Source organism: Artibeus jamaicensis, unplaced genomic scaffold (genome assembly GCF_021234435.1).
Source record: "Artibeus jamaicensis isolate MK-2021 breed Jamaican fruit bat unplaced genomic scaffold, CSHL_Jam_final contig_64, whole genome shotgun sequence".
NCBI lineage: Eukaryota > Metazoa > Chordata > Mammalia > Chiroptera > Phyllostomidae > Artibeus > Artibeus jamaicensis.
Window position 1 is genome coordinate 5,744,700 of NW_026521911.1, and position 27,820 is coordinate 5,772,519.

At 41.3% G+C, this 27,820-nt stretch overlaps 1 protein-coding gene across 1 annotated transcript in view; it reads left to right on the top strand.

The window, feature by feature from the left end:
* AAMDC (adipogenesis associated Mth938 domain containing) overlaps positions 1 to 27,313 on the top strand; it is a 33,008-nt gene extending 5,695 nt beyond the window's left edge. The window contains exons 2-4 of the mRNA XM_037138561.2: positions 3,719 to 3,868; positions 24,623 to 24,718; positions 27,139 to 27,313. Of these exons, the coding sequence (XP_036994456.1) occupies positions 3,737 to 3,868; positions 24,623 to 24,718; positions 27,139 to 27,279 (369 nt within the window). The 5' untranslated portion in view covers positions 3,719 to 3,736 and the 3' untranslated portion in view covers positions 27,280 to 27,313. The remainder of the gene's footprint in view (positions 1 to 3,718; positions 3,869 to 24,622; positions 24,719 to 27,138) is intronic.
* The last annotated feature ends 507 nt before the right edge of the window (positions 27,314 to 27,820 follow it).

The window sequence follows — 27,820 nt, forward strand, 5'->3', positions numbered from 1 at the left end:
TGTATTCTTATGTTGCATGTCATTGACTTGGTTTGGGGCTTCATCCACTCTTCTGTTGAGTCCCTATAAATTGTTCATTTCCATAAAAATATCCTTCATTTCTGCCTGGCTCTTTTTTATGCTGTAGAAGTACCTGCTGAGTTCCTTGAGCATCCTTATAACCAGTGTTTTGAATTCGGCATCTGTAGACAGCTCTTCTCTATTTTGTTTAGTTCTTTCACTGGAGTTTTGATCTGTTCTTTCATTTGGGCCATTTTTCTTTGTCTCCTTATTTTGGCAGCCTCCCTGTGTTTGTTTCTATGTATCAGATAGAGCCACTATGACTCCCTGTCTTGGTAGTGTGGCCTGTAGGCTCTGGTGGCACATCCTACCCTATCACCCAAGCTGTATATTCACAGTCTGCCATCTGTGTGGGCTGAGTACACCCTCCTCTTGTATTTGAGCCTTGTTTACTCTTAGCAGGTCTATGGGAGGGATTTACCCAGGCCAGTCAGCTGCAAGGACTGGCTGTGACCACTGATCACCAACCTCCACCCTCCATGGAGATTCATTTGGCTGTACTGTGGCTGGGTGGTGATGCTCCAATATGGCCTGTAGCTGTCCACTGGGTACAAAGGCTATGGGGGTTCCCAGGCAGTACAGGTCAGGGTCAACCACTCCCTATGTTCTACCCAGGGCCACCCAGTGTGAGATACAGAGCAATCTGCAGATGGCTTTTACTTGTGATGGGCTTGGAAGTTCCCAGGCAGAGCCAAACTGTGATCCAAAGCTGGCTGCTGCTAGTGCCAGGGCAGGGGCTGCTTAGCTAGAGGTATGAGGCAGGGGTTGGCCTGTAAGTTTGGTGGGGTGGCGCCTCAGGTAAAAGCCAGGGTGGAGCAAACAGTATAAGCCAGGTTGATGGAATCTCAGGTGTGGCAACCCTTGCCCGTTCTGTAGCTCTGTAGGGGGGAAGGCTCAAAAAAGCCACCATGGTGACCTGGCTGGTATAGCTCAGTGGGTTGAGAGCAGGCCTGCGAACCAAACAACTGCGGTTCGATTCCCAGTTAAGGCATTTGCCTGGGTTGTGGGCCAGTTCCCAGCAGGGGACACACAAGAGGCAACTGTATATTGTTATTTCTCTCCCTCTCTCCTTCCCTTCCCCTCTAAAGATAAATAAATAAAATCTTAAAAAAAAAAAAAAAAAGGCACCATGGCTTCTGCCCTCCTTTCTGTTTGGGAGAAAGCTGTCCCCCAACTCTGACCCTTGTGCCAGACACTTCAGTTCCTCCCCATATGTCACTGATACCTTTCAAACTGCTCCCCTGGTGGTTCTGGAGCTCAGAGGGAGTGCATGTGAGTAAGTTCAGCCTGGGCTGTTTTGAAGGAACTGCCAGGGAGTCCAGTAGTGTTTTTTTTGTTTGTTTGTTTCTTTTTTACCAATTCCAATCCTTCTGGTTTTTACAGCCAGAAGTTATGAGGTTTTATCTTCTTGAAACTGGCACCCTGAGCTGGAGTGCCTGTTGTGGGGTGGGGACCACTCATTCCTGAGATATCCCTTCCAAATTTTTCTGCACCACACGTTTGTGGGACTCGCCTGCCCAATCTGCATCTCCGCATCTCCTACCAGTCTGGACTGATGTGGTTTCTTTAGTTCTATGGTTGTCAGATTTCCATTCAACTCGATTTCTGATGGTTCTGAGTGATCTTCAGTTTATAGTTTAGTTGTATTTTGATGTGACTATGCAATGAAGCAAGCCATGTTTATCTACTCCTCCACCTTGACCCTAAACTAAGTCCAGAAATAAAACTTTTTTTAAAATTTATTTAATTGTTGTTCAAGTACAGTATTCTGTCTTTTACTCCCATCCCAGCCCACCCCCCATGCCCCCCACCTCCCTCCCATTTCCACCCCCCTTAGTTGTTGTCCATGTGTCTTTTATGCTAGTTCCTGTAAATCCTGAAATTCCCTCCCCTCTCCCCTCTGGTCACTGTCCCCCTGTTCTCTATTTCAGTGTCTTTGTTTTTATTTTGCTTGCTTGTTTGTTTTGTAGTTGTTTTTCAGGCCCTGCTTCAACCAAGTTGAACCTCTGTGTCAAAAGAGTCAATATGGGGGCATGAGAGCGGTCCCAGGCGAGAACAACAAGATATCTTACTGTTCTTATCTGAAATTCAGTGGTTGCCATGAATAAACACTTCTCAGTTTATATTATGCCTTTAAAATTATTTCTGGAGTGCCAAATGGTTATTTTTAATAGTTTGGTCCATATTTATAGTTGCTTTTTGGGGGAAAGGATTGTCTGTCTCCTTTCTCAATCATGCTGAAGTAAATATCTATATTTTAATTTCTATCTCCAAAATAACATCCTGAGAATTCCTTCCAGAGTCTGAGAAGTAATTATACTATCTAGTTTCCAAGGCTGGATGTTTCAGGATGCCAAGAATAACAGTTTTCTTTTGGGACCTCTAAAGAATAGGTAAAAAAACATATAAATGAGAAAGATGCTCCTTAACTCATAGAGGACTGGAGCAAACTATATTTTGTATATAATATTATATATACAATAAAATGTATTTAAGTTAAAAATCCAAACACTGGCATTGCTCAGGAAAAACTTAACAGGTTGTATATAATTATTATAAAGCTGAGCTGATGAAATTTGTTCATGAAACATTCGGAATTGCTTTATGGCCCTGCATTTATATTTTAAAAAATTTCACACACAAATGAAAATGGAAAAATTGCCAATCCCTGATTTCTGTCCTCTTTTTTCCACCTACAATATATACCTAGATAGCTTTTGACTTCATGGGAAAAAACAATCTAATGTTCGGAACTAGCAATTAATAGGGAGAAGAGATTTCTTTTTAAAGAATGAAATATTGCCCATCTTAGTAGATTCTTAAGCATGCGCTCTGCGTATGCAGTGTGCTGGCTGGATGTCTTCTGGCATAATTGTTATATGTTTGGCCTGGGTAGCACACAAATTGGCGTGTTCAAAAAGGCCAACCAGACAGGCCTCGCTTGCCTCCTGCAAAGCAGCAATAGCTGCTGTCTGGTAGCACAGATCTCTTTTGAAATCCTGAGCAATTTCTTGCACCAGACTCCGGAAGGGAAGTTTGTGAATCATAAGTTCATTGGACTTCTGATAACGTCTGATATCACAGAGTGCCACAGCACCAGGCCCCAGACGGACGGTGAGGTTTCTTCACCCCTCCAGCAGAGGGCCAACTCATGAGCGGCTTCGGCAGCCAGTTGCTTCCTCTGTGCTTTGCCACTGGTCAATCTGCAGTCTACTTTGTAAAGGAGTGACTCTCAACCTTTTTCATGTCATGGCACACATAAACTAATTACTAAAATGCGGTGGCACACCAAAAAACATTTTTTTTGCCAGTCTGACAAAAAGATAAATATAATTTTGATTCATTCACACTGGATGGCTGTTGTTGTGTTGGCTGTTGTCAATTTTTTTATTTAACAGCCAAATAGAAAAGAGATCAGTGTTCCTAACTAGTCAGGTATTGCATGTTTTAAAATTCTTGAAAATCACAGGTATGGTAGACCTCTTTACTTTCCCCCTTCCTCCTTCAGGTAGAGCTCTGCAAGCCAGAGGTGGTGCTCTCATGGGAGAACAATGGTCTATCGTATTGTATTTTAAGATGTATTTTATATAGTGTATCTCCTGTATTTTGTAGCTATTTCAAGTTTATAACTGATTTGGTATATTTTTTTTAATTTCAGATTTTTGTTGAGTTCCTTATGTCTTCCCCTGAAATTGCCTCCCTTTCATGGGGGCAAATGAAAGTTCAAGGCACAACTAAAACCTATAAGGACTGCAAAGTGTGGCCAGGGGGAAGTCGGGCTTGGGACTGGAGAGAAACTGGAACTGAGGTAAGCTATTAGTATTTGGTTGATGCTGAATAAGGCTAAATGATTTCCAACCTCCTAAGCTATAATGACCAAGTGAGAAGCATCTCTCTCTTTCTCCCTCTCTCCCTCCCCCTTTCTCCCTCTCATCCTCCCTTCCTCCCTCCATCTCCTTAAGCTAAACTTCAAGTATGCAATCAATGGAGTTTTTACTGTCATTTACATGGCAATAGTTACCATTATTAATTACAGAATATACTATCACCCCAAAAGAAACCCTATAACCATTAGCACTCACTGCCTATTCTTTCTCTTTCACTAGCCCTGGCAACTACTAATCTACTTTTTGTTGCTATAGATGTGTTTACTCTAGACATTCCATATAAACAGAATTATTCAATTCTCTTAGGTATATACCTAGAATTGGAAATGCTGGGTCATATGGTAACTCTGTGTTTAATTCTGCCAGATTGTTTTCCAAAGCAGCTGCACCATTTTAAATTTTAGGTTTTAGAACTGTATGATATTTTCATTTATCTAGGTCTTTCCACAGCAACACTTATTATTCTTTGTTTTGTTTTTATTATACTCTTTAGTGGGTGTGAAATGTTATCTCTTTGCAGTTTGAACTTGCATTTCCCTTCTATTGCACTTCCTCTAATATTCTCAGTGTGCAATGCCCAAGGCAGAGTATCTCTGTTTCCTAAGTAGAGGTTGGGTGAAAATAAGGAAGACCAACCTCTCAGCCACATTCACTTGGGACTTAGCCCCACAACAGACATCTGAGAGTAGGATGTGATACGATAGAGTCCTGTTCCTCCCAGGAAGAAACTTTTGCACCTGGGAAATGAGAGGAAAAACAGCCCTATGTTCGTGGCTGTAGCACTTTGAAGTGGAGCCTCCACCTCACTGATCTGGGGGTGGGGAGGCAGGTAGCAGTCTTTCTTGAAATACAACAATTTCTCCCCTTTCCTATGAAATATTTATAGATATTCTTTAATAAATGTTTCCTCATTTGCTGTCTGCTCTTAGGAACATTTCCAAAGACTGTGAATGATTTTCTTTTTTTTTCCTGTTTTTTATTGGTGGTGGTTGGTTGATTTTTGTTCTTTCTTTTAATAATTACCACTTAAGAGCAGCAGCTCTTCATGTCATAATAATGCCTTCAGTTTTGTAAGGATAGTTTTGCTGGGTATAGAATTCTTGATAGACCATCTTTTCCTTTCAGCATGTTGAAAGGAACTGTGTCAGCCCACTGTCTTTGGCCTCATTGGTTACTAATTAGAAATCAACTGTCACTCCTATGTATTTTCAGTCCTTTTAAAACATTTTAAAGTATATTTTATTGATTATGCTATTACAGTTGTCCCAATTTTTTTCTCCCCTTTATCCTCCTCCTCCTTGTACTGCCCCCTCCCCCCTTAGTTCATGTCCATGAGTCATACATATAAGTTCTCTGGCTTTTCCATTTCCTACACTATTCTTAACCTCCCCCAGATTATTTTGGACTTATTCTGCTTCTTATTCCCTGTACCTTTTCTAAACCCCCAATCTCCCCTGACCCTGTCCCCATTGATAACTCTCAATGTGATCTCTATTTCTGCAACTCTGTTCCTGTTCTAGCTGTTTGCTTAGTTTTTGTTTTTTAGCTTCAGTTGTTGATCATTGTGGGGTTATTGTCATTTTATTGTTTATAGTTTTTGATCTTCTTTTTCTTAGGTAAGTCCTTTTAACATTTCATATAATAAGGGCTTGGTGGTGGTGAACTCCTTGAACTTGACCTTATCTGAGAAGCACTTGATCTGCCCTTCCATTGTAAATGAAAGCTTTGCTAGGTAGAGTAATCTTAGGTGTAGGTCCTTGCCTTTTATGACTTCAAAAAATTCTTTCCAGCCCCTCTTGCCTGTAAGATTTTTTTTTTTTTAAAGAAATCAGCTGGCCCTGGCTGGTGTAGCACAGTGGATTAAGCTCGGACCTGTGAACCAGGCAGTCGCAGTTCGATTCCCAGTCAGGGCACATGCCTGGGTTGCAGGCTGGTTCCCTGCAGGCCAGTTCCCAGCAGGGGACACACGAAAGGCAACCATACATCGATGTTTGTCTCCCTCTCTCCTTCCCTTCCCCTCTAAAGATAAATAAATAAAAATCTTTAAAAAAAAAAGAAAGAAATCAGCTGATGGCCTTGTGGGAACTCCTTTGTAGGTAGTAACTCTGTCCTTTCCTCTTGCTGCTTTTAAGATCCTCTCTTTATCTTTAATCTTGGGTAACCTAATGATGATGTGCCTTGATGTGCCCCTCCTTGAGTCCAACGTCTTTGGGACTCTCTTGGCTTCCTGGACTTCCTAGAAGTCTACTTCCTTCACTAAATTGGGGAAGTTTTTCGTAATTATTTGTTCAAATAAATTTTCAATTTTTTAATCTTCCTTTTTTCCTTCTGACACCCCTATGATTTCTATGTTGGATATTTAAAGTTGTCCCAGAGACTCCTCAGTTTCTCCTCATTTTTTTTTTGCATTCTTGTTTCCTCATTCTGTTCCAGTTGGATGCTTATTTTTTCCTTTGGTTCCAAATCATTGATCTGAGTCCCAGTTTCCTTCCATTCACTGTTGGTTCCCTGTATATTTTCCTTTATTTCATTTTGTGTGGCCTTCATTTGTCCCTTCATTTTGTGACTGAGTTCAACCAATTCTGTGAGCATCCTGATTACCAGCATTTTGAACTCTGCATCAGGTACTTTGGCTATCTCCTCGTCGCTTAGTTCTTTTTCTGGAGTTTTGATCTGTTCTTTCATTTGGGCCATATTCCTATGTCTTGGTATACCTGTTACATAGTTAGGGGCCTTAGGTATTCACCAGGGCTGGGCAACCCTCTTTGCTGCATTGTGGCGCTGTCATCTGGTTGAATGTTACTTCAATTTCTTGGTTGTTGGACTTCTATATAAATGTTTTTTTGACAGTTTTAGTTGTTCTTTGTGTTTAAATTGGTTGTTTTCCTACTTCGGTTGTGCAAGGAAGCAAAGCGTTTCTGCCTACACTTCCATCTTGGCCCCCTTGCATGTAATAGTCAACTGTCACTCCTATAAAGATCCCTTGGATTTCACAAATTTCTTCTCTCTTGCAGCTTTCAAAATTCTGTCTTTAGCTTTGGACATTTGACTGTGAAATGTCTAACTGTGACTATCTTTGAGTTTATCATTTGGAATATACTGAGCTTCATGAATGTGAATATTGTTGTTTTATCATTAAATTTGGAAAGTTTCCAGCCACTATTTCTTCAAACATTTTTCTGCCCTTTCTATCACTGTCCTATCCCTGTTGTTCTTCATGTTCAACTTTTTATATTAATGATAACATCTGTTGTCCACTTTGCTGGGTTTTTTGTTTGTTTATTTTGAGGTTTTAATATACTTTTATTTCTCTTTTGGGGGCGAGTTACACATTCTACAATAAGTTGTCACTTAATGGTTTCCATAGGTTTTGTGACTTGAAGTGAAACAATGCGTAATGAAATCAGATTTATCATAGGCTAATTATATAAACAAGAGTTAAGTTCCTACAGTATCTCATTTATATTATAACAAAATGACATTGAATGAAACTGTTATTTGAGGACTTACTGTATTTCTATTTGAAACTGATATTTTTGTTAGTCTTTTGGGATCAATTTCTGTCTTCCTTTTTTAAATTAATATCCTTTATAAGTTACTTTAGAGAGTATCATTTGGTAAACCCTCTCAGTTTTTGTTTGTCTGTAAAGGTCCTCATTTATTAATTCTAGTTCTTATTGGTGCTTTATGTTGACAGTAGTTTCTCTAGCACTCTATCAGTGGGAATTCTCAGTGGTACGACTTTGTTCTTCTTACCACTTATCTGACAAAGATTTACATTTGCTTGTTCTTGGCATTGTACATTACTCCTCATTTGGCACTCTAAGTTAATCTCAAGATAGCCTGATTGTGTACATTCAAACCCCAAACTGTTGTTCAGGCAGGTTTGTGATTTTGCATTCTCAAGAGACATTTTTTTCCCCCAACCAGAGCCCAGGCTGGGGCAGATGAGTTTCCTTGTCCTTTCCCTTTCCCAGTGGTTTGATTTTTTTGATCAATCCTTTCACTGAATGTGGGTTTAAGAAGAATGCTTTGTACCCTGGTGGGGTAGCTTACTTTGTTAGAGCATCAACCTGATACGCCAAAGTTAAAGTCTAATCCCCCACTCAGGGCACACACAAGAATCAACCAGTGAAGGCATAAATAACTAGAACAAAAAAATCCATGTATGTCTCTCTCCCCCTTCCTCTCTCTCTAAAATCAATCAATAATTTTTTTAAAAAAGAAGGGTTGCATAATTCAGATGAGTGTCAACTGTTCCAGTGTTCCACCTTGCTCAAGCCTTATGACCTAGTCTCAGAGTGTCTCAAAAGACTATGAAAATGGCAAATTCCCTTGTATTACTTCAATATCAGTTCACCATTCAGATTTTAAACTCTCTCTTCACTTTTGGCCTCTGGGTATTTATTCTTTTGTGCAAGCTCAGCTGTGCACTTCATGATATGTTTATTTTAATCCAGCATTTGTAGGCATTTTGTTTAAGGAAACTTTTCAGGTTTTATGACCTATCACATTGTCTACATAGTAAACATAGATACCTATATAATCAGGCCCACATAAAAAGAAAGTCCCAAAATATACTTGGTTTTGAATTGCATGCATTTGGTTTTTGATCCAGACTCATTTCTAGTTGCTTGTTAGCTTACAACCTGGATCTTAAATGGAGGGATATGATGGATTGGTAAAAGGCAAGTTAAGGCATTGAGATACAGAAGGAACAGAATGAGATAAGGCTAAAGAATGAAAAGCCACAATACTTGTGAACCAAATGACCCTATTGGACTATTGCAAGAGTATGGTTGACAGAGTACCTACATAGCTGAGTTTACTTTTTATTCAGTGGACAAGGCATAGAGCCACTTTAGATATTTACATAGGAGGTTGATGTGTCTGACAAAGATTATCCAGTCTATGGGTTTAAGATATATTGAAGAACCAACTTGTGATGTGCCACATGGGAGTAATTCTTACCTAAAAATGGATTTAAAACTGTATATTGTATTTTCCCATATGATTGTATTATTAATTTTACCATTCACCTTATTATTTATTTATTTATTTTAACCTTATTTTTTATACAGAGAACTATATAACTTGGGCAGACACAGAGCTAGCAAAATATGATATAAAATAGTAAATTCAGGTCAGATTCTAACTTTTTTTCCCATTCCTTTCTACTACTTTACAATTCCTCTTAAAAACTTTAAGATAAAAATGTACAAAACTGTTTAGGTGCCATGGATGATAATAGGAAAATTGGAAAGGGTTGCCATAAGTTTAGTTTTTATCTTGATAAGTTACATCTGTCAGCAAGATACACAAGGTGGGTATTCTAGAACTGGGAGAGATAAGAATGGGGAAAGTGAGAGGAAAGCTGAAATGTTGACCTAGAGCTCATCTGCATAGAGGCAAAAGAATAGAGGATCAAAGCTAGTAAACCTCAGAGTTCTTATCTATAAAATAGAGAAAATAATATCCCCCTCATAGAGTTGATCTAGGGATTAATATACTGTACTAGATATGATATGGGCACTCAATAAATGAAGCTGTTATTGTTAAGTTAGGAGTAGTGTGGATGGAAATGAGACAACAAATTTGAAATCTATTAAGATGGCATTGATAGGATAAGGTGATTTATTAGATTTAGCAGGGGAGAGAGAATTCAATGGATGGATGCATTGGATGGATGCATGGATGAAGGGGTACATGGTGGTGCCATTCATTGAGAGTGGTTATATCAGAATAAAGACAGATGTGTTTGTGTGTGGAGCAAGGTTGAGTAGAGAAAATTATTAATTCTTTTAAAATATATAGATCTTGAAATTATATGAAAGTATCTAGATTGAGCAATCTACTAGATTTTTGATTCATAGTCTGAGAACTGTCACACTTTAGCTGGACAACCTTAAACAACTTATTTAGCTTCTCTTTGCATCAGTTTAATCATCTGTAAAAGGAGAATAATACTATCTGTCATGTGTTGATGTAAAAGTAATAGGTGGTTTGCGAAGAATCAATTTTAAAAATATATGACACTTTTGGGGGTAATTTTTTTATTTATTATGCTATTACAGTTGTCTCAGATTTTCCCCATTTGCCTCCTCCACCTAGCACCTCCCACTCCCTCAGGCAATCCCACACTATGGTTCATGTCCATGACTTACATGTATAAGTTCTTTGGCTACTCCATTTCCTATACTGTACTTTACATCCCCAATAGGGCTAAAAGTACCTATTTGTACTTTTTAATCCCCTCACCTCTTCACTCATTCCCCCACAACTTCCTGACAACCATCAAAATGTTCTCAGTATCCATGATTCTGTCTCTGTTCTCATTTGCTTAGTTTTTTTAGATTCAATTGTTGATAGATTTGCATTTTTTGCCATTTTATTGTTCATTGTTTTGGTCTTCTTTTTCTTAAATAAGTCCCTTTAACATTTCATATAATAATGGTTTGGTGATGATGCACTCCAGGTTTTTCTTGTCTGGGAAGCTCTTTACTGCCCTTCAATTCTAAATGATATCTTTGCTGGTTAGAGCAATCTTGGCTATAGGTTCTTGCTTTTTATGTCTTTGAATATTTCTTGCCAGTCCCTTCTAGCCTGCAAAGTTTCTTTTGAGAAATCAGCTGACAGTCTTATGGGAGCTCTCTTGTAGGTAACTAACTTCTCTTGCTGCTTTTAGGTTCTCTCTTTATCTTTAACTTTTGGCATTTTAATCCTGATGTGTCTTGGAGTGGGTCTCTTTGCATCCACTTTGTTTGGGACTCTCTATGCTTCCTGCACTTGCATATCTATGTCCTTCACCAAATTAGGGAAGTTTTCTTATACTATTTTTTCAAATAGATTTCCAATTTCTTTTTCTTCTCCTTCTGGTACCGAATGATGCAAATGTTGGAACACTTGAGTTGTCCCAGAAGCTGCTTACACTATCCTTGTTTCTTTTGATTCCTTTTTTCTTCTTATCGTTCTGATTGGTTGTTTTTTGCTTCCTTATGTTCCAAATCATTGATTTAATTCTTGGCTTCATCCATTCTATTGTTGTTTCCCTGTAAATTGTTCTTTATTTCAATTACTGTATCCTTTTCTAACTGGATTTTTTAGATGCTGTTGAGGTCCTCACTAAGTTCCTTGAGCATCCTTATAACCAGCGTGTTGAATTCTGCATCTGATATATTTCTCATCTCCATTTTGTTTAGTTCTTTTTTCTGGAGTTTTGATCTATTCTTATGGGCCATGTTTCTTTGTCTCCTCATTTTGACAGCCTCTCTGTTTGTTGCCATGTATTACATAGAGCTTCTATGACTCCCTGCCTTGGTAGTGAGGCCTAATGCAGTAGGTATCCTATAGGTTTCAGTGGCACAACCTCCCCTATCACCCAAACTGGGTACTAGAAGTGTGCCCTCTCTGTGGGCTGAGTATCCCCTCCTCTTGTAGTTGAGCCTTGATTGCTGTTGGTAGGTTAATGGATGGATTTACCCAGGCCAGTCAGCTGCAAGGACTGGCTGTAACCACTGACAACTGACCACCAACCTCTGCCCTCTGTGGAGGATCAGCTGTGCAGGGGCAGTGTAGTGGTGCTCTGACATAGTCTGTAGGTATCCACTGGGTGTGCAGACTCTGGGGTTTCCTCAGTGGGTTAGGCCAAAGTCAGTCCCCACCTGTATTCTGCCCAGGGCCATCCTGGATGAGCTATAAACCAATCTGAGATGGTGCTACTTGGAGATTCCCAGATGAAGCCAAGCTGTGAATCTAGGCTGGCTGTTGCTACTGCCAGGACTAAGGCCACTAACAAGAGGTATGGGTCTGGAGGCTTACTGAGGCTGGCTATTGCTTGTTTGATAGGATTTAGGAAGTTGTAAAGCATGAGCCAAGACCAGCCATTCATCTGGAAAAGTCCTGGTTAACAGTTTCAATGGGCCTATAAGTTGGGTGTGACAGATTCTCAGGGGATCTCCAGATAGGGGCACACAGTGTTACCAAGTTGATAGAGTCTCAGATATGGCAACCCCTACTGGCTCTGTGGCTCTGTGGGAGGAGGACTCAGAAAAGGGACAATAGCCTCTGCCCACCTTTCTGTTTGGGAGAGAACTGTCCCCCAGCTCTCACCTTGATGCCAGACAGTTTAGTTTCTCCCTGTATGTCACTGGTGCCTTTCAAGCTGCCATCCTGGTACTGGAGCTCAGAGGGAGTGAGTCTGAGTCAGTCTATGTGTGGTTTCTTTAAGGGGAACTGCTTCGAACTCCAGCAGTTTCTTCCACCAACTCAACACCTACTGGTTTTTGCAGCCAAAAGTTATGGTTTCTTATCTTCCTGGCCCTGGAACCCTGGGTTGGGGGGGCCTGGTGTGTGACTTCGACTCCTGGGTCCCAAGATGCCCCTCCTACCTGTTTGGATGGATGTGTTTTCTTTTATTCTGTAGTTATCAGACTTCCTTTCTTTCATTTACAATTACTATTTTGCAGTGTGATTCATGGATCTCTTGCATCAGAATCACTTAAAATGTTTGTTTAAAATGCATGTTCTGTATCTCCCTCACTTTCCCCACCTACTAAATCAGAATCTCGAGGGTAGGTGTTGGAAAAATGATGCACTTCATGGGGTTACTTTGAATATTAAATGTATTCATCTCTTTAAGTATCTACCACAGTGCCTGTTACATAGTAGATACTTGGTTAATTTTCTTCTGTTCCTCAGTTCCATAGCATAATGCCTAACACATACAATGCTCAAAACTGTTAGTTTCTGCCAATTATTACTACAGAAATGAACACACTGCTTCTTTGGTTACTATAAAAAGGACTGAATTGCTTCTTTAAGAGGATTCTTAGAGGAGCCATGGGCTTCAGTGCACAAATGTCAAGTCCAAGAACTACACCATGCACAACCAGTCTCAAAAATGTCACAGGAATGGCATCAAGATACAAATCTCTCAAGGGCAGAGGCCCCAAGTTCCTAAGGAACCCACACTTTGCCAAGAAGTACAACGAGAAGGGCCTAAAGAAGATGCAAGCCAACAACGCCAAGGCCATGAGCACATGTGCCAAGGCCCTCATAAAATCCAAGAAGCTCAAGCTCAAGATCCCGAAGAGCAGCAGCCACAAGCTCAGTCGGCTTCCCTTCACTGCTCACCCCAGCCTTGGGAAATGTGCTCATTCCTACTTCACCAAGGGTTTCAGGCTCTGCTGGCCAAACTCCAAGGCCAAGGCTAAAACCAAGGCCAAGCTGTGACTGCAGCTCAGACTCAGGCTCCCAAAAGTGCCCAGGCCCCCGACAAAGGCTCCAGAGAAGAGATCTCTCTGTCTGCCGATGTGAGAATAGGAGGACCGGTGTGACTCTTAGGCTGCAGTTTGCATGGGGTTGGTGTCATCCTGTGCTATTTGTACAACTAAACCTGAGGCAGGATCTGTCAGTCAAAAAAGTGTCTTAGACATGAATCACTCTGATTTGTACATCAGTGCTGCTTCATACTCAATTCTTGAGGGAAATAAGTGCCTGAGAGTGTTTAGGGGAATTCTTATTACTTGGGACCACCACATTTGTTTATGCCATCAGCAGATAGAAATACTCCGATAATTACTTTTATGCTCTAAATATACAATAGTATTAGTCAGGTGTGTTTTTTGTTGTTGTTTTTTAATTTTTTAGTGACAGTAGTTTTTCCAGTACTGTCGCTACTGGAAATTTCAGTGGTCTTAGTGATTTACACTCATAAGTATTTTTTATCATTCTTGGAGATCCAGCTGGGGCAGCTCTAATTTAAGCTGTGGCGAGTTGGCTGGGTGGCCTCTGCTCTCTACGTCTCTAACCCTCCCTGGACCACCGAGCTCTCCAGGATCTGTTCTTCTCATGGTGGTGTCGCAGGCTGTAAGCATGAGTCTCACTGAGCAAGTACATTTCAAGGCTTCGCTTGCTGTAGGTACAGCAACACCAATAGGGCATAGAAGTGTATGCTGCCCACAGTAAGAGAGCAGGAGGAGTCAATGTATGCTGAACAACCACCCAAACTGTCAAAACGGTCAAGTGCACGTTGGACTTCTACCTATGAGTTGTTCATAGGCAACTCAAACGCAACATAGGCCAAACTGACTTCATTTCCTTTTCCCTACTTCCCACCCCCAAGCATCCAGGTACTCACCTGTGTTCCTGATGTCCTTTAATGTTGTCACTATCCACACAGTCACCTACAAGAGAAACAGCAGAGAAAATTTGTGTTTATCCATTCCCCGCCCCCACCACGTCTAACAAAGTACACTTGTTGATTCCACCTCAGCCAAGTTTGTCAGATTTACTCCCTCCTGCTGCCTCAATTCTGTCACCTGGACTATGGCATTGATTTCCTACCTGGTCTTCCTGCCTCTTAGTCTACCTTTTTCTCATGTCCATCTTCTGTTATAATTTCTAAAAGGTAACATTGATCATGTCTCTGTTCTGCTTAGGAAACCTCAATAGCTTTTCTTTTCTTTTCTTTTTTTCTTAAATTTATTTATTTATCTTTAGAAGGGAAGGAGAGAGGGAGAGAAACACCAATGTATGGTTGCCTCTAGTGCCTCCCCTAGCTGGAACTGGCCCCTGCAGGGAACCGACCAGAAACCCAGGCATGTGCCCCAACTGGGAATCAAACCGTGATCTTGCGGTTCGCAGGCCTGCGCTCAATCCACTGAGCCACACCAGCCAGGGCCCTCAATAGCTTTTCATAGGCTTCAAATTAAATAGGATAGTGTTCAAGGCCTTTTCTTATGATACAGTTCCAACTTATCCTTCCCTTCTCATCTCCTGTATTTCAGAACATGCATCTGAAGACCTGGCTATTCCATACCAAACACTTCCTGCCTTCCAAACCTGCCATGATCTTTCATTCTGTGCCTTTGCTAGCCCCGTTTCCCTTGCTTGGAATGACATGCCCTCCTTCGTACCTACTGAAATCTTCTGTATCCTTCAGTTCCTAGCTTTTGTATTATCTCTTCTAAGAAGCACTTTCTCATAATCCTTGTGAGAATAAGCTGCTTACTTCCTTCTCAGTATTTCTGTAATACTTGCGATCTCTATTATAGCACTTAACTCAGATCACTGGATTATAATGAGCATGTATTTATCTGTTTTCCACACTAAGTGGTGAACTTCCTAAGGCAAGAACTATGCATTTAGCCCAGAGCCTATAAAGTAGGAGTTCAATACATTTTTGCTGCATTGAATTTTTCATTATAAACGTCATCCGATGCACTTTAAAAAAATCTTCTGTGACATTACCTCTGAGGTAGGTTAATGTTGTGATTCTTTTTTACATTCATTTGAAAGGGGGAGGGGGAGGTTTCATAGTGATTACAAAATGGAAATATCAAGAAAATGTATTGCCTTCAACTCGTGTCCTTGAAATAATCGTTGCTACCACCATGCAAATCTCTACCCATCGTTAAACAATGACTACATAACTGCTCAAATAGGGCCCTTTCCAGGGTCACACAAATAGTGTTTTTTTGGAACCAAGTTCTGAACCTGAGTCTTACTTTACAGCCCAGTCTCTTCTACTTTGTCATGCTGTCTCCCCTCATTTCTGTCCTAAAGCAGTAACTGTCTTACTGGAGAAGAGCCTTCTATGTGGAAACATGCACAGGTCACTCATTTACGTATCCTTTTGTAAGGCCGGGAGGGGTCAGGATAGAAGATACTGGACAAGTGTAAATAAAATTAAAGAAAGCCAAACCAATTAGCAGCCATCCAAAGAGAACTAAAGGACACGTGGTAGCTTTATCCCAACTTTTAATTTTGGAAAATGTTAAACCTACAACACAGCTGTATGAGCGTATGGATATAGTAACTACACATTCTCCTCTTTTCTAAGTCCTCAAGTTGTTCACATGTTACCCTATTTGTTTGTTCTCTCTAAACACACACACACATGCTCATGGTCACACTCAACATGTTCACGCACTTCTCCTCCAATCATTTGAGAGTAAATGGCAGATAACATATTTCAGCAATTCTCTCCTAAGGACCTGGCCATTCCTCTACACAGCTACAATACCATTATCAAAAATGAGGAATTATCACTGACACAATAATATTATCTAATATATAGTCTATCTTCAAACTTCCTCCAAGTTCCAAACATATCCTTTATAACTTGTTGGTTTTGTGGTTTTATTTTTACACATAATATACAGGCAGTAGGTAGAAGGTGGAACCCAGTTCTCAGACAGTCATACAATTGACCGTGCTAGAGGCTCCTGTACTCAGGACCGGGCTACCTAAGGAAAGATGGATGCGCTGTTCCTTTCTGCTTGTGTGTCTGTTTGCTTTTGCGTTTGTCCCCTTCTAAACCTGGTGGATATGGACAGCCTATACTGAACTTTTCTGTGCTGAACCTCTCACTCTTTTTTCTTAGCTCTGAAAAAATTGGAACATATTTAACAAATTAGGAAGAAATAGAAGAAACACTTGTATACCATCAATCTAGATTCACCAGTTATTAACATCCTGCCACATTTGCCTATTTATCTCTCTGTGGCACTTTCCCAATAATTATTTTTGTTGGATCATTTAAAGTAAGTTGCAGACATCATGACACTTGAACCCTGAATACTCTGGCATGTAGCTACTAAAACACAGGCATTCTGCTATCCACAATCACAATGTTACACTCAACATCCATGTCACAATGAATAACGTTGTAAGAAACTCAACATTGAAATGATATTAAGTAACATCTTCTCCAAAGTCAAATTCAGTTGTTCCAGTAAAATAATATCTTTTATAGCTGGCTTACCTTTCCAGGCCAGGACAGTCCAGGAACATGAATTTTGTTGTCCTGTTTCTTTAGTCTCTTAATCTAAACCCAGTTCTCTCCATTTTATCTCTTTTTTTTAAATTGTATTTATTAATTTTAGAGAGAGAGAGGAAGAGGGGGAAGAGGGAAACCTTGATTCATCGATCTGCTGTGTGCCCCCACTGGAGATCAAACCCGAAACCTTGGTGGACCAGGACAACGCTCTAACCAACCAGGCCGCCCCATGGGCCCCATGTTTTCCTCTCTTATGGCACAGTTTTGAAGTGTCTGGGCCCGTTATTTGTTCACAATTTAGATTTATCTGAGTTTTTCCGTTTTGAGTAGATTCAAGTTAATCATTTTTTGGCAAGAATGCTCCTTTCATTGATTGACAACACAGGTGGCTACATCTTCAGTGCATTATATCCAGAGGCACATAAAGTCATTTTGCTCAGTGCCTGATGAGGTTATATTTGATCACAGGGTTAAGTTGGAATCCACCAGACTTCTCCATTGTAAAGGTGCATTATCCCATTTGTAATTAATGACTGATCTGTAGAGAAGTAATTTGCAACTTTGTGATGATCTTGCTTCCCATCACTCTTTCATCCAGGGTCTTCAGCATTAACCGTTGATCCTTGCCTGAATTTATTATTAGTCATTGCAAAATAGTGATTTTTAAAATAATTTTATCATTTCTTCTATATTCATTAGGGCTTCTTCTGTGACAAAGAGCTTTCTCTCTGACACTATCACCATTTTTATTATCATGATGAGCTCATGTTTTCCTTTTTTAATTTAACATATGCTGTATCTGAATATTTGTGTCGCCCACCCCAAATTTATATGTTGAAATCCTAAGCACCCAAAGGTGATGGTATTAGAAGGTGAGGCCTCTGGGAGGTGCTCAAGTCATGAGCCTTCATGAATGAGATCAGCACAGCAGAAAAGACTCCTGAAAGATCTCTTCCACCCTGTGAGGGCTCAGTAGAAGGCGCCAGCTGTGAACCACAAAGAGGGCCCTTACCCAACAGCCTGCTGGCAACCTTGACCTTGGACTTCCAGCCTCTAGAATTGTGAAAAATAAACTTCTGTTGCTTTACAAGCTACCCAGGTTGTGGTATTTTGTTATAGCAGCCCAAAGAGAGTAAGACAATGTTTTAATCTATTGAGGTTGAAACTGTCCCCAATTTAGCCAGTGTCCTTGTGACATGTTCCCATCATTTTTCTTTATACCAATGTGTTATCTATCATAACAAGATTTATTTTTCCTGGGTTCAGCCATTTATTCAAGGAGGCTGGTTCCTTTTAGGAAGAAATAGTATCCAGACAGCAAGAGCTGGGTATTGGGTGGGCGCACTGCTACTGAGATGTCACTACTAAGCCCCATCAGTGTACAGAGCCAGAAAAGGGTGTGCCTGTGTGTGTGCGACAAGTTCGTAACAATACCTCTAGCTTAATCCAGCTGCACCAGATCTTTTTCCTAGGTATTGTTCCACCATCTTCTGGGGCATTTGAATGGGGGAACATATTGCAGCCATAACAGAATTCTAACTTAATGGAAGGCAAAAGCGGAGAAAAGCTCATGCTCAATGTCTCAAGGCTCAATTCTAGATGTGGCATCATTTCTTCTGCTCATATTCCATTGGACTTTTTTTGGGTGGGGACATTTTCAGCATAATAAAGATAATAACTATAGTGAATCAAAACTCATTAATGTGTCAATTACAGTTGTCTGCATTTTCTCCCCACCCTTGCCCCCAACCCCAGCCAAGCCAAACCCCCAGATTCCACTGACTTTTTTTTTATTGGTTACAGCGTAGTTGCGTGTCCCACACCTGGCTGCAAGGGAGAACAGAAAGTGGGGTCTGGCCAGGCAGCTGGAAAAGGGGCAGAGTGGATTTTGAAAGGACTAGCAGTCTGCCTCTATGAGATGTGAGGATCCATCCACTAATGGACTTTGGGGAACAATTCCACTCCTCTAAACTTATAAGGAAACACAGGACTAGACCACACATCTGATCTGTTTTCCATCATCATTTATTCCCCCTGTACCCTTTTCCACCTCCACTCGCCCTCTCTTCTACAAACCTGTTTTTAATAATTTGATAATCTTATTGTATAAAATCGTTTTTCTTTGTAATCTTCTATATTTTAAGCTTGAAAAATTTCATCCTGAGAAGGGGGCCATAAGCTTCACCAAACTGATTGCCACAGTGGTTTGTGGCCAAAAACTAGATTTCTGCACTGATAGAGGCAGGAAGATCATTGAAGGGGCTGTTAATTCCAGCAAGCGATAAAGACAATGTGACTTGGGCAGTGTCTACAAGGGACAGATTCCAGAGGTCCTTTAACCATCACTCACAAAATCTGCTTTTATCTGCAACACAACCAGAAAACAGCATTGCTATGAGCCATTTATGCTCACTTTAGTTTGGCAGGAGGAAACATTTCCTTGAAAGAGTAATTTAGGAATGTTTTCTTTTCAAATTTGGTATAAAATAAAGGGAAATGTGCAAGTCATATAAGATGCCACCCTGCGTTTAGGTGGCATAATGGTTATTAGCTGGGCATTTTCCTCGCCAGTAACAGCCTTCCCCCAAGAAAACACAATAAACTTTTAAAACCTTGCCACATCCTGTGATGGAAAGCCTCCTGATAAAGAGGAACAGAATCCGACAGTAAGGGAAGAGGGCCTTGGTGGTTTGCCCTGAGGGAGTGGAAGCAGCAGAGGAGGAGCTGGTGGCAGGTCGCTGATGTCTCAGTGTCAGGCCTCTGCACGAGGCTGAGTGATCACCGCCAACGCCCGCGTCCACAGCCTGTGGCAGTTAGCGTTCACTGCTCTCTTTGTGACACCCTGGGCCTGCAGTGTAGCGCACAGCAGCCAGATTCGTCACTTGAGATCCACTGATCGGCAGATCTGATGGGCTACTGCTGCCCCCAGTCTCTGAATCTCCAGGCGACTGTGGTTTGAACTCTCTTACCGCCTTTCACTCCTCCCCCTCCTCCGCAGCCCCTTCTCCCACCGCCTCCTCCCACCCCTAGCTGTGGCCTTGTTTCCTTGTATTAGCACGTGAGCTCTGAGAGTCTGGGCATGACCGTGCTTCTCAAAGTGGGTGGTGTTCTTTGTTAAATGAAGGAATCATTCAATAATTGAGGTAAATGCATTTACTTAAGGAAGGTGAAGCTCTCCAACCCTGATTTGTAATTCTTTTAAGTTGGTCATAGCTCCAGAAAAAAATATTAGGTTTTTCATATCATCACTGTTTGGCACAGGGTAGTTCTACAATTGATCACAGAACTGTGGAAACAGGGCATTTAATCCAACCCTCTTATGTTCTTTAAGGATCAATTATTGTAATCAAGTGAAAAATATCCCCTTTTTTGTTATTGCCATTTAAAAATGTACGAAACTAAGTAACTTCATAGAACAAGAATGCCATCTGTCCTAATCTGCTCTGATCTGTGTGGAGAACTGGGAAAGCTGGAGGCAGAGACACTGTTCCGAGACGCCTGGGCACCAGCTCTGCAGCCTCTCAAGATAAGGATGTACTCTTGCCGTCGATCAGCTTGGTTCGGTCTTTGACACGCCATTGTTCTTACGCAGAACCCTGTGTGACATTCCCTAAAACATAAGCTCACGCAGTCTTAGTGTAATTTCCTTAGGAAGATGCTGACGAGGTGCATCTGAATATAAAAGAGTACCAGTGAGGGAGACTGGCTTTGTTAGCAGCGCTGCAGCACTCACTAAGTGAAGAATGTCAGCAGTAGTCGCTCGCCCCACAGGGAACGAGAGACGGAGAGAAAGCAGGCAAAGACCTGCCGCCTCTGCCCCGGCCTTGCCTAAAGGCCGGGGAGAAAGATTTATTTCTCTGCCTAAATTAATCAGGAAGTGTGTGGCCCTATGTGCTCCATTCCTGCTTTATTTTTTAAATTTTATCTACTTTTAAATTTCCTGTGTATTTTGAAATAATCACAGACTTACAGAAAAGTTACAAGAATAATAACAAAGAATTCTCATTTTACCCAGATCCAAATGTTAACACTTTATCATATCTTCGTTATCACCCTTTCCATCATCATATATATTTTTTTATTTAAAGATTATTTATTTACTTATTTTTAGAGAGGGGGGAAGGGAGAAAGAGAAGGAAATATCAGTGTGTGGTTGTCTATCTAGTGCCCCCTACTGGGGACCTGGCCTGCAATCCAGGCATGTGCCCTGACTGGGAATTGAACTGGCAACCCTTTGGGTTGAGTGCAGGCCAGCACTCAATCCACTGAGCCACACCAGCTGGGCCAATACAAATTTTTAACTGTTGTAGATATTATACCCATATATTTCTAAATACCTGTGCATATTTCCCCCAAACAAGGATGTTGTCTTACACAATTACAATGCAATGATCAAAATCAGGAAATACACTGATACAGTACTATTACCTAATATGTAGATCTCATTAATATTTTGCCAAATGACCTAATACAAATGTCACGTTTACTTGTCATATTAATGGAATCATATAGTTTTATTCTCATTATTTGGAGAACATTCGTTTCTGTGGGATCATACAGTTTTTTCAATTTAGCATAAAACATTAGAATCATTCATGTTGTCCTGTGTATAAAAAAATTGTCTTTTTTCATTGCTGAGTAGTATTCCATTATTTGGATATAACATATTTACTCATTTGCCAGCTGAGGAAGATTTTAGTTATTTTCAGTGTGGGACTGTTACAAATAAAGCTGCTATGAACATCCACTCACAGTTTTGATGTGTGAATGTGAGTTTTCATTTCTCTAGATACATACCCAAGAGTGTAATTTCTGAGTCACGATGTTCAGCTTTGTGAGAAATGCCAAACTGTTCTCCAGAAATAGGTCTACATTTTATGTTTCCACTGGCTATGTACGGGAGATTCAGTTTGTTTGTATCCTCACCAGCATCTGGTATCTCACTGTATAGATTTAGTCTGTGTTTCTATGGGGACTTACAGAGTACTGTATCAGGTTCTTCATAACCATCCATATATCTTCTTTGGGAAAGTGTTTTTCTTTTCAAATACTTGACTCATTTTTTAAAATTGTATTGTTTTCAGCCTGGCTGGTGTGGCTCAGTGGATTGAGTGCCGGCCTGCAAACCAAAGGGTCAATTCCCAGTCAGGGCACATGCCTGGGTTGTGGGCCAGGTCCCCAGTAGGGGGCATTTGAGAGGCAACTGATTGATAACGTTTCTGTCCCTCATTCTCCCTCCCTTCTCTTCTGAAAGCAAATAAAAAAATCTTTAAAAAATTGTATTTTCTTATTGTTGTGTTTTGAGAGTTCTTCATATATTCTAGATACAAGTCAGATATGTGATGTGCAAATATTTTCTCCCAATCTGTAGATTTTCTTTTCATCTCTCTTCACAGTGGTGAGAGAGAACATGCTATGGTTGAAGAGCTGACAGCAGTCCTTTTTGACAAGAGTAAAGAACATGAAGAAATGCAATGAGACTGGAGAGGCAGTTAGACACTTACAGTCGATGTTAAAGTGTTTGGCATCTGTTCTAAGGGCCGTGAGAAGCTGTCGAGTGCTGTTAAGCAGAGGTGCGAAATAAATCATTTTGTGTTTTTAGAGATCCCTCTGCCTGCAGATGAAGGACAGATCATTGGAGTGGGCTGAAGTGGTTTTATGGAGACCGGTTAGAAAATCATTGCAGTAGTCCACACAAGAAGTAACAGTATCTCAAACCAGAGCGGCAGCAGTGGACATGGAGAGGAATGGACGGGTCCGAGAGATAAGAAGGAAATAAATGCCTAGCTGATACCGTTATGTCCAGTCCTTGAGGGGAAATGTTTAATATTTCAGCATTATATTTGATATTCAGCTGTAGGGTTTTTTTTAGATGTCCTTCATCTAAAGAAGTTTCCCTTCTAGTTTAGCTTGCTGAAAGCTTTTTTAAAATCATAAATACATGGCGGACTTTATTAAATGCTTGTTCTGCATCAATTGAGATGATTACATGCTTTTTCTTCTTTACTGTGGGGAACTACATTGATTTTTTCGTGTTGAATCATTCTGGGATTTGCTAATGTTAAGGATGTCCACTGAATGCCCCACAGAGAATTCACCAGTGAAGTCAAAGGTGCGGTTCTCAGCAGCTCTTTGCCCACACCGCCACGTCAGCTCTGATCAGAATGCACTCCTTGCACAGCTGCTGCCTCAAGGCACACTACTCCCACTTCAGGACTCAGTTAAGACAGCACGTGGTCCACGATGGGTTCCCACTCACAGCTACTCAGTCTGGTTTCTGAGACCCTCCACTCTAGTTATCTCATCCTTTTGTAACTATTTTGAAACTATTTCTGTGTGTTCACTAACCCTACCTGACTAAAACTCCTCCAAGGATGATTTTAGTCCACCTCCGTGCTTCTCAGTGCTTGGTACAGGGCCCGGTGTAGGGTGCTCAGTAAGCGCTTGTTGACTGAATAAAAGAAGAGAGAAGGCTTTGTCTTTTCAAGCTTCAGTGCCGAGAGTGTCATCCTTGTGTGGACACATAACAGGTAAAGCCCAGTAGTTGGTCAGTATTTCCCAAACAATTAACTCCCATATCCCATTTGCAGAAGTGGAAGCAGTTCAGAAGCCACCATCCTTTAATGTTGGATTCATCTTCATTGAACACGTTACCTTAAATATCCCTGGGAGGATCTGGGAAGACTTTACCTAGTGATAGGTAGGTTTTAAAGCATCAACAGAATTGTTCCTGGAGCTAGGTGGAAAAGTGTCTTAGAAAAAGGAAATAGTGTGGGAGCCTGATGAAATCTTTCCATGGTCCAAACTTTGGCCTGACGTCCAACCACTTCCTTTTTCTACCTCATCTCTTCCTACTCCCTCACCTGTCAACTTCATTCCCAGCGCACTTGACCACCTGTAGTTCTCTCGGTTTTTCTTCGCTCCGAGCCAATGTACATGCTACTCCCTGAACTTGGAATGCCTTGTTCCCTGATTTTCTTTAACTTGGCTAATTCCTGTTTGTTCTTTAGATATCAGCTTAAATTTCCCTCCTCTAGGAGGCCTTCCCTGGCCACCTGCCTGCCCCTCCCCCCCCCATTAGTACACACAGGGAAAAGCTCTGAGACCGAAAATTTACTTCTGTAAGCACAGGGCAGAGAAAGACTGAAGAAAGAGGCTGACCACTCCGGTCTGGTAATTAATAGAGTTTATTAAAGGAAACTTACACACAGGGCATGCCATGGGCAGCTGCAAGATGAAATGGATCCATGCACCCTTGGCAGGGCCAGAGAATTATATAGGACATGGGGGGTGGGGGCGGGAAGATAGTCATGGGTAACAGTACACAAATGCTACCTGCTATGGGAAATTCGTTCACGTGCTTGACCAGGTCAGGATAACAAGTTGTGAACCAGTACGTAGCAGGAGACAAGAGAGGGGTGCTGATGTATGTTATCAATTATGTTATGTTATGCTATCAATTACGATCGCACAGTCTCTAAGGGGCGTTTGCAGAAAGCAGCCTTCGAGCTAGCCCGGGTCCGGGCTGTGGTGCAGCAGGGCCGCGTCACGGGACAGTCCCTGCTCCACACGCCCCAGGACTGAGTGCAGCGCCCTTCCACTGTGTCTCACAGCATCGTCAACTTACTTTCTTGCAGCACTTGTAGAACCATTTTAATTTCTTTTTAGTCTTTTGTTGCATATTTTTCACTAGACTTAGAGGTCTTCAAGGGCAGCACCGTGTCATCTGTTATTTCCTGGGCCCAGAACAAAGCTTGGCACAGAGTAAACCTCTGTGCCAATATGCATTTCTTCAGTGAGTGAATGGATGAATGAATGAATCCCACAAGAATGGCAATTGCAAAGAAAGATTAAAAGAACAGGTAGCTGGTATACTTTTTCTTTCCACACCCAGCATTCTCCTGGTGTGCAGCCTGCAGATGTGGAGGAAGTTGTCAAGAAGGGTGTGCAGACCCTTGTGATTGGCCGAGGGATGAGTGAGGCCTTGAAGGTAGGTATTGGTGAACACGAGCATCCTGGGGACAGCGGCTGATCTCTTGGCACTTTAGAGATATGTTCTTGTTGGGAGTTCATCTCTTTATGTCATGCACCCTCATCTTGCTGGTGAGCTGACAGATGGCCCAGCATAAAACAGCGGCTGCACACTCTTCTCCTCCCCAGGGCTAGACTCTGCAGTCTCTGCCCAGCTCTGGGCCTGCATCGTTTCAAGTGTTTCTCAGAAAGCCCCAGTCTTGGAATTTCCACATGTATCAACCTTTAGTTCTTCAGAATTTTATAGCACTTCATATTTTTATGGTAGATTTTACAATGTTTTTTTTTCTTTTCTTGGATGCATTGAAGTTATGTTTCCCCCTTTATGAAAAAAATTTATTTATTTTAATTTTACTTACACAAAGGGTTGATGCAGAAATGTATGGGGGAAGAGGAAAGGTTTCCCCTCCGCAGCCTCCACACTTGTGTGTACTGTTCCAGTTCTCTGTACCTCTACACATACATACACACTTACACATGCAGATACACATGCATACACTCACAACCGCTCTCACATAAATAGGTCACACTATACATACTGTTCTGTAACTTTATTCACTTACATGATTACACTATGGACAGCTTCTCACCGAAGTGTATAGAGAGGTACCTCATTCTTTATACAGATCTTCTAAAATCCAGCTCCCTACTGATGAAGGTGCCCTTTATTTATTTATACTTTTCATTTTAACCTAGTTTTTTCCCCATTAAAATAATCCCTAACTATAAAGCTACCATTATTATAAAACTGTTCAAACATTTAGAAAGTAAAGTTGGGCATTTAAAAAAATATTTCAGTGCTTTTCTGAAGAGGCAAGTCTAATTAAAATATATAAATAATATTAGGACAAGCCAGAGTTGAGAATATCTGATAATAGCTGCCACTATTGAGACACTTTTATACGAGGTCTGTCCAGAAAAAGTCCAGCCATTGTTAATATAACGAGAACAGTGTGCACAATATCGATGCAACCTGGTGACAAGGAGAGTGGACTGGAGTGCGCATGTGTGAACAATGACGACTTCACTGTACTAGTCAGTGGGAGCAGTAGACACCACTGAGTGTGTGTACTGTGTGGCCGTCACATTCAAAGTGACTGAGCAAGTAGAGCATCAAATTTTGTGTTAAGCTTGAGCATTCCTCTGTAAAACTGTTCAGATGATTCAGAAGGCCACAGCTATGGGCAACTGGTGATTGGCAGCTTCCTCACGACACATGCCCACTCATGCATCACATCTTGTACAGAGATTTTTGGCAAAACATCAAACCACCCAGGTGACTCAGCCCCCTACAGTCCAGATTCGGTGCCCTGTAACTTCTGGCTTTTCCAAAAACTAAAATCACCTTTGAAAAGGATGAGAGTTCAGACCACTAATGAGATTCAGGAAAATATGACAGAGCAGCTGATGGCAACTGGGAGAACTGTGTGAGGTCCCAAGGTGCTACTTTGAAGGGGACTGAGACATCACTGTCCTTGTATCTTGTATCTTGTTCAATAAATGTCTCTAATTTTCATATTATATGGCTGAAAACCTTCTGGACAGATCTTGTATAAGTTCACTTACAAATATGTATACAGCACTTTCTACAGGTTAGATACCATTCTAGGCACATGGGATGACAAGAAAAACAAACGTTCATGACCCCCATGGATAATTGAAAAAGTAGACAGTTTCAAATCATAGTAAGTTCTATGAAGAAAGTGGTGACTTATGAGAGGCTCCTCTAAGTGGTGTGCTCAGGAGCGGCCTTTCCAAGAAGACAATGTATTACTTAACTCCATCTTCACACCAACCCTGTGAATCAAGTATTATTATCTCCATTTTACAAGAGAGGAAACTACGGTTGAGAGACTTAAAATAGCTGGCTTAAGGTGTCTTGATGGTACAAGGCAAAGTTAGAATTAAGTCTCAGGTTGGGCAGACTCGAACATTTAACATTCACACAGTTTGGGGGCTGCGCCATGCTAGGCATTCAACATGTCTTTAGCTAAATTAATTCTCATACCAACCATGTGAGCCATGTATTATTATCCCTATTTTCAGACATGGAAACAAAGGCTTAGAGAATTTAATTCACTTACCCAGGGTCATGTGGCCAGCAAGGACTTAAATCCAAAGCTAACTCCAAATCCATTCTCTTTCCATTTCCATTTCATCTGACCGTTATGCATACATATCATGATACTTCTGTCTCCTTCTTAGAAGCCTTTTTCACTGCTTGGGGCTCACTGCCAAATTCTGGACCCATGCCATTCTGGGTGATTGAGGGGTGACGGTTGTCCCTGTTTAGTTCTGTAGAGTATACTTGCCTTGTGACAGAAAGCAAACACTGGGGGCCTTCCCACACCACTTACTCACCTTTTTCCTTCTTCCCAGGTGCCCCCGTCAACCCTGGAGTACCTCGAGAAGCAAGGCATTGACGTGCGGGTCCTCCAGACAGAGCAGGCAGTGAAGGAGTACAATGCCTTGGTTGCCCAAGGTGTCAGGGTGGGAGGGGTCTTCCATTCCACCTGCTGATGGAGCCTTAAGAGAATAAATTACTAAGCAGTAATGCCTGTGACTGTCACTCGTACCGCTCTCCACACCAGCCTTCCCGAGCATTTTTGAACAGCTGCTCTTGCCAGGCCCGAGCTAGGTAGGCTGAGGGGTGCATGGGTGGCGAAGGCAAGGTCCCCGTCCTTGGTGGGGGAGGGGGAATGCTGAAAACCAGGAGAGGAGATGGACGTTTACCAAAGTTTAATAAAGTGGTGTTAGATCAGTATGACAAAATGACGGCAAAAATAAAGAAAATAACTTCCTTTGAAGGACAAAGAAAAACTTCAGTACATTAAAATCACATTTCAGTTGATGCTTTCGAATGTTTAGCCCTCAGGCCAACCAGTATTTTATATGCCAGGCCCTGCTGTCGTCTGCAGAGAAACATTAAAAGTCTTATCCTCACGAGGTGTATATTCTAGTGGGGGAAATAAGCAAGTAAATGAATACATACGTAATATAAGTAGACTCTGTTATGATGAAAAATAAAGCAGGAGAAGAAAAGGGGTGATTGGGCTAGTTC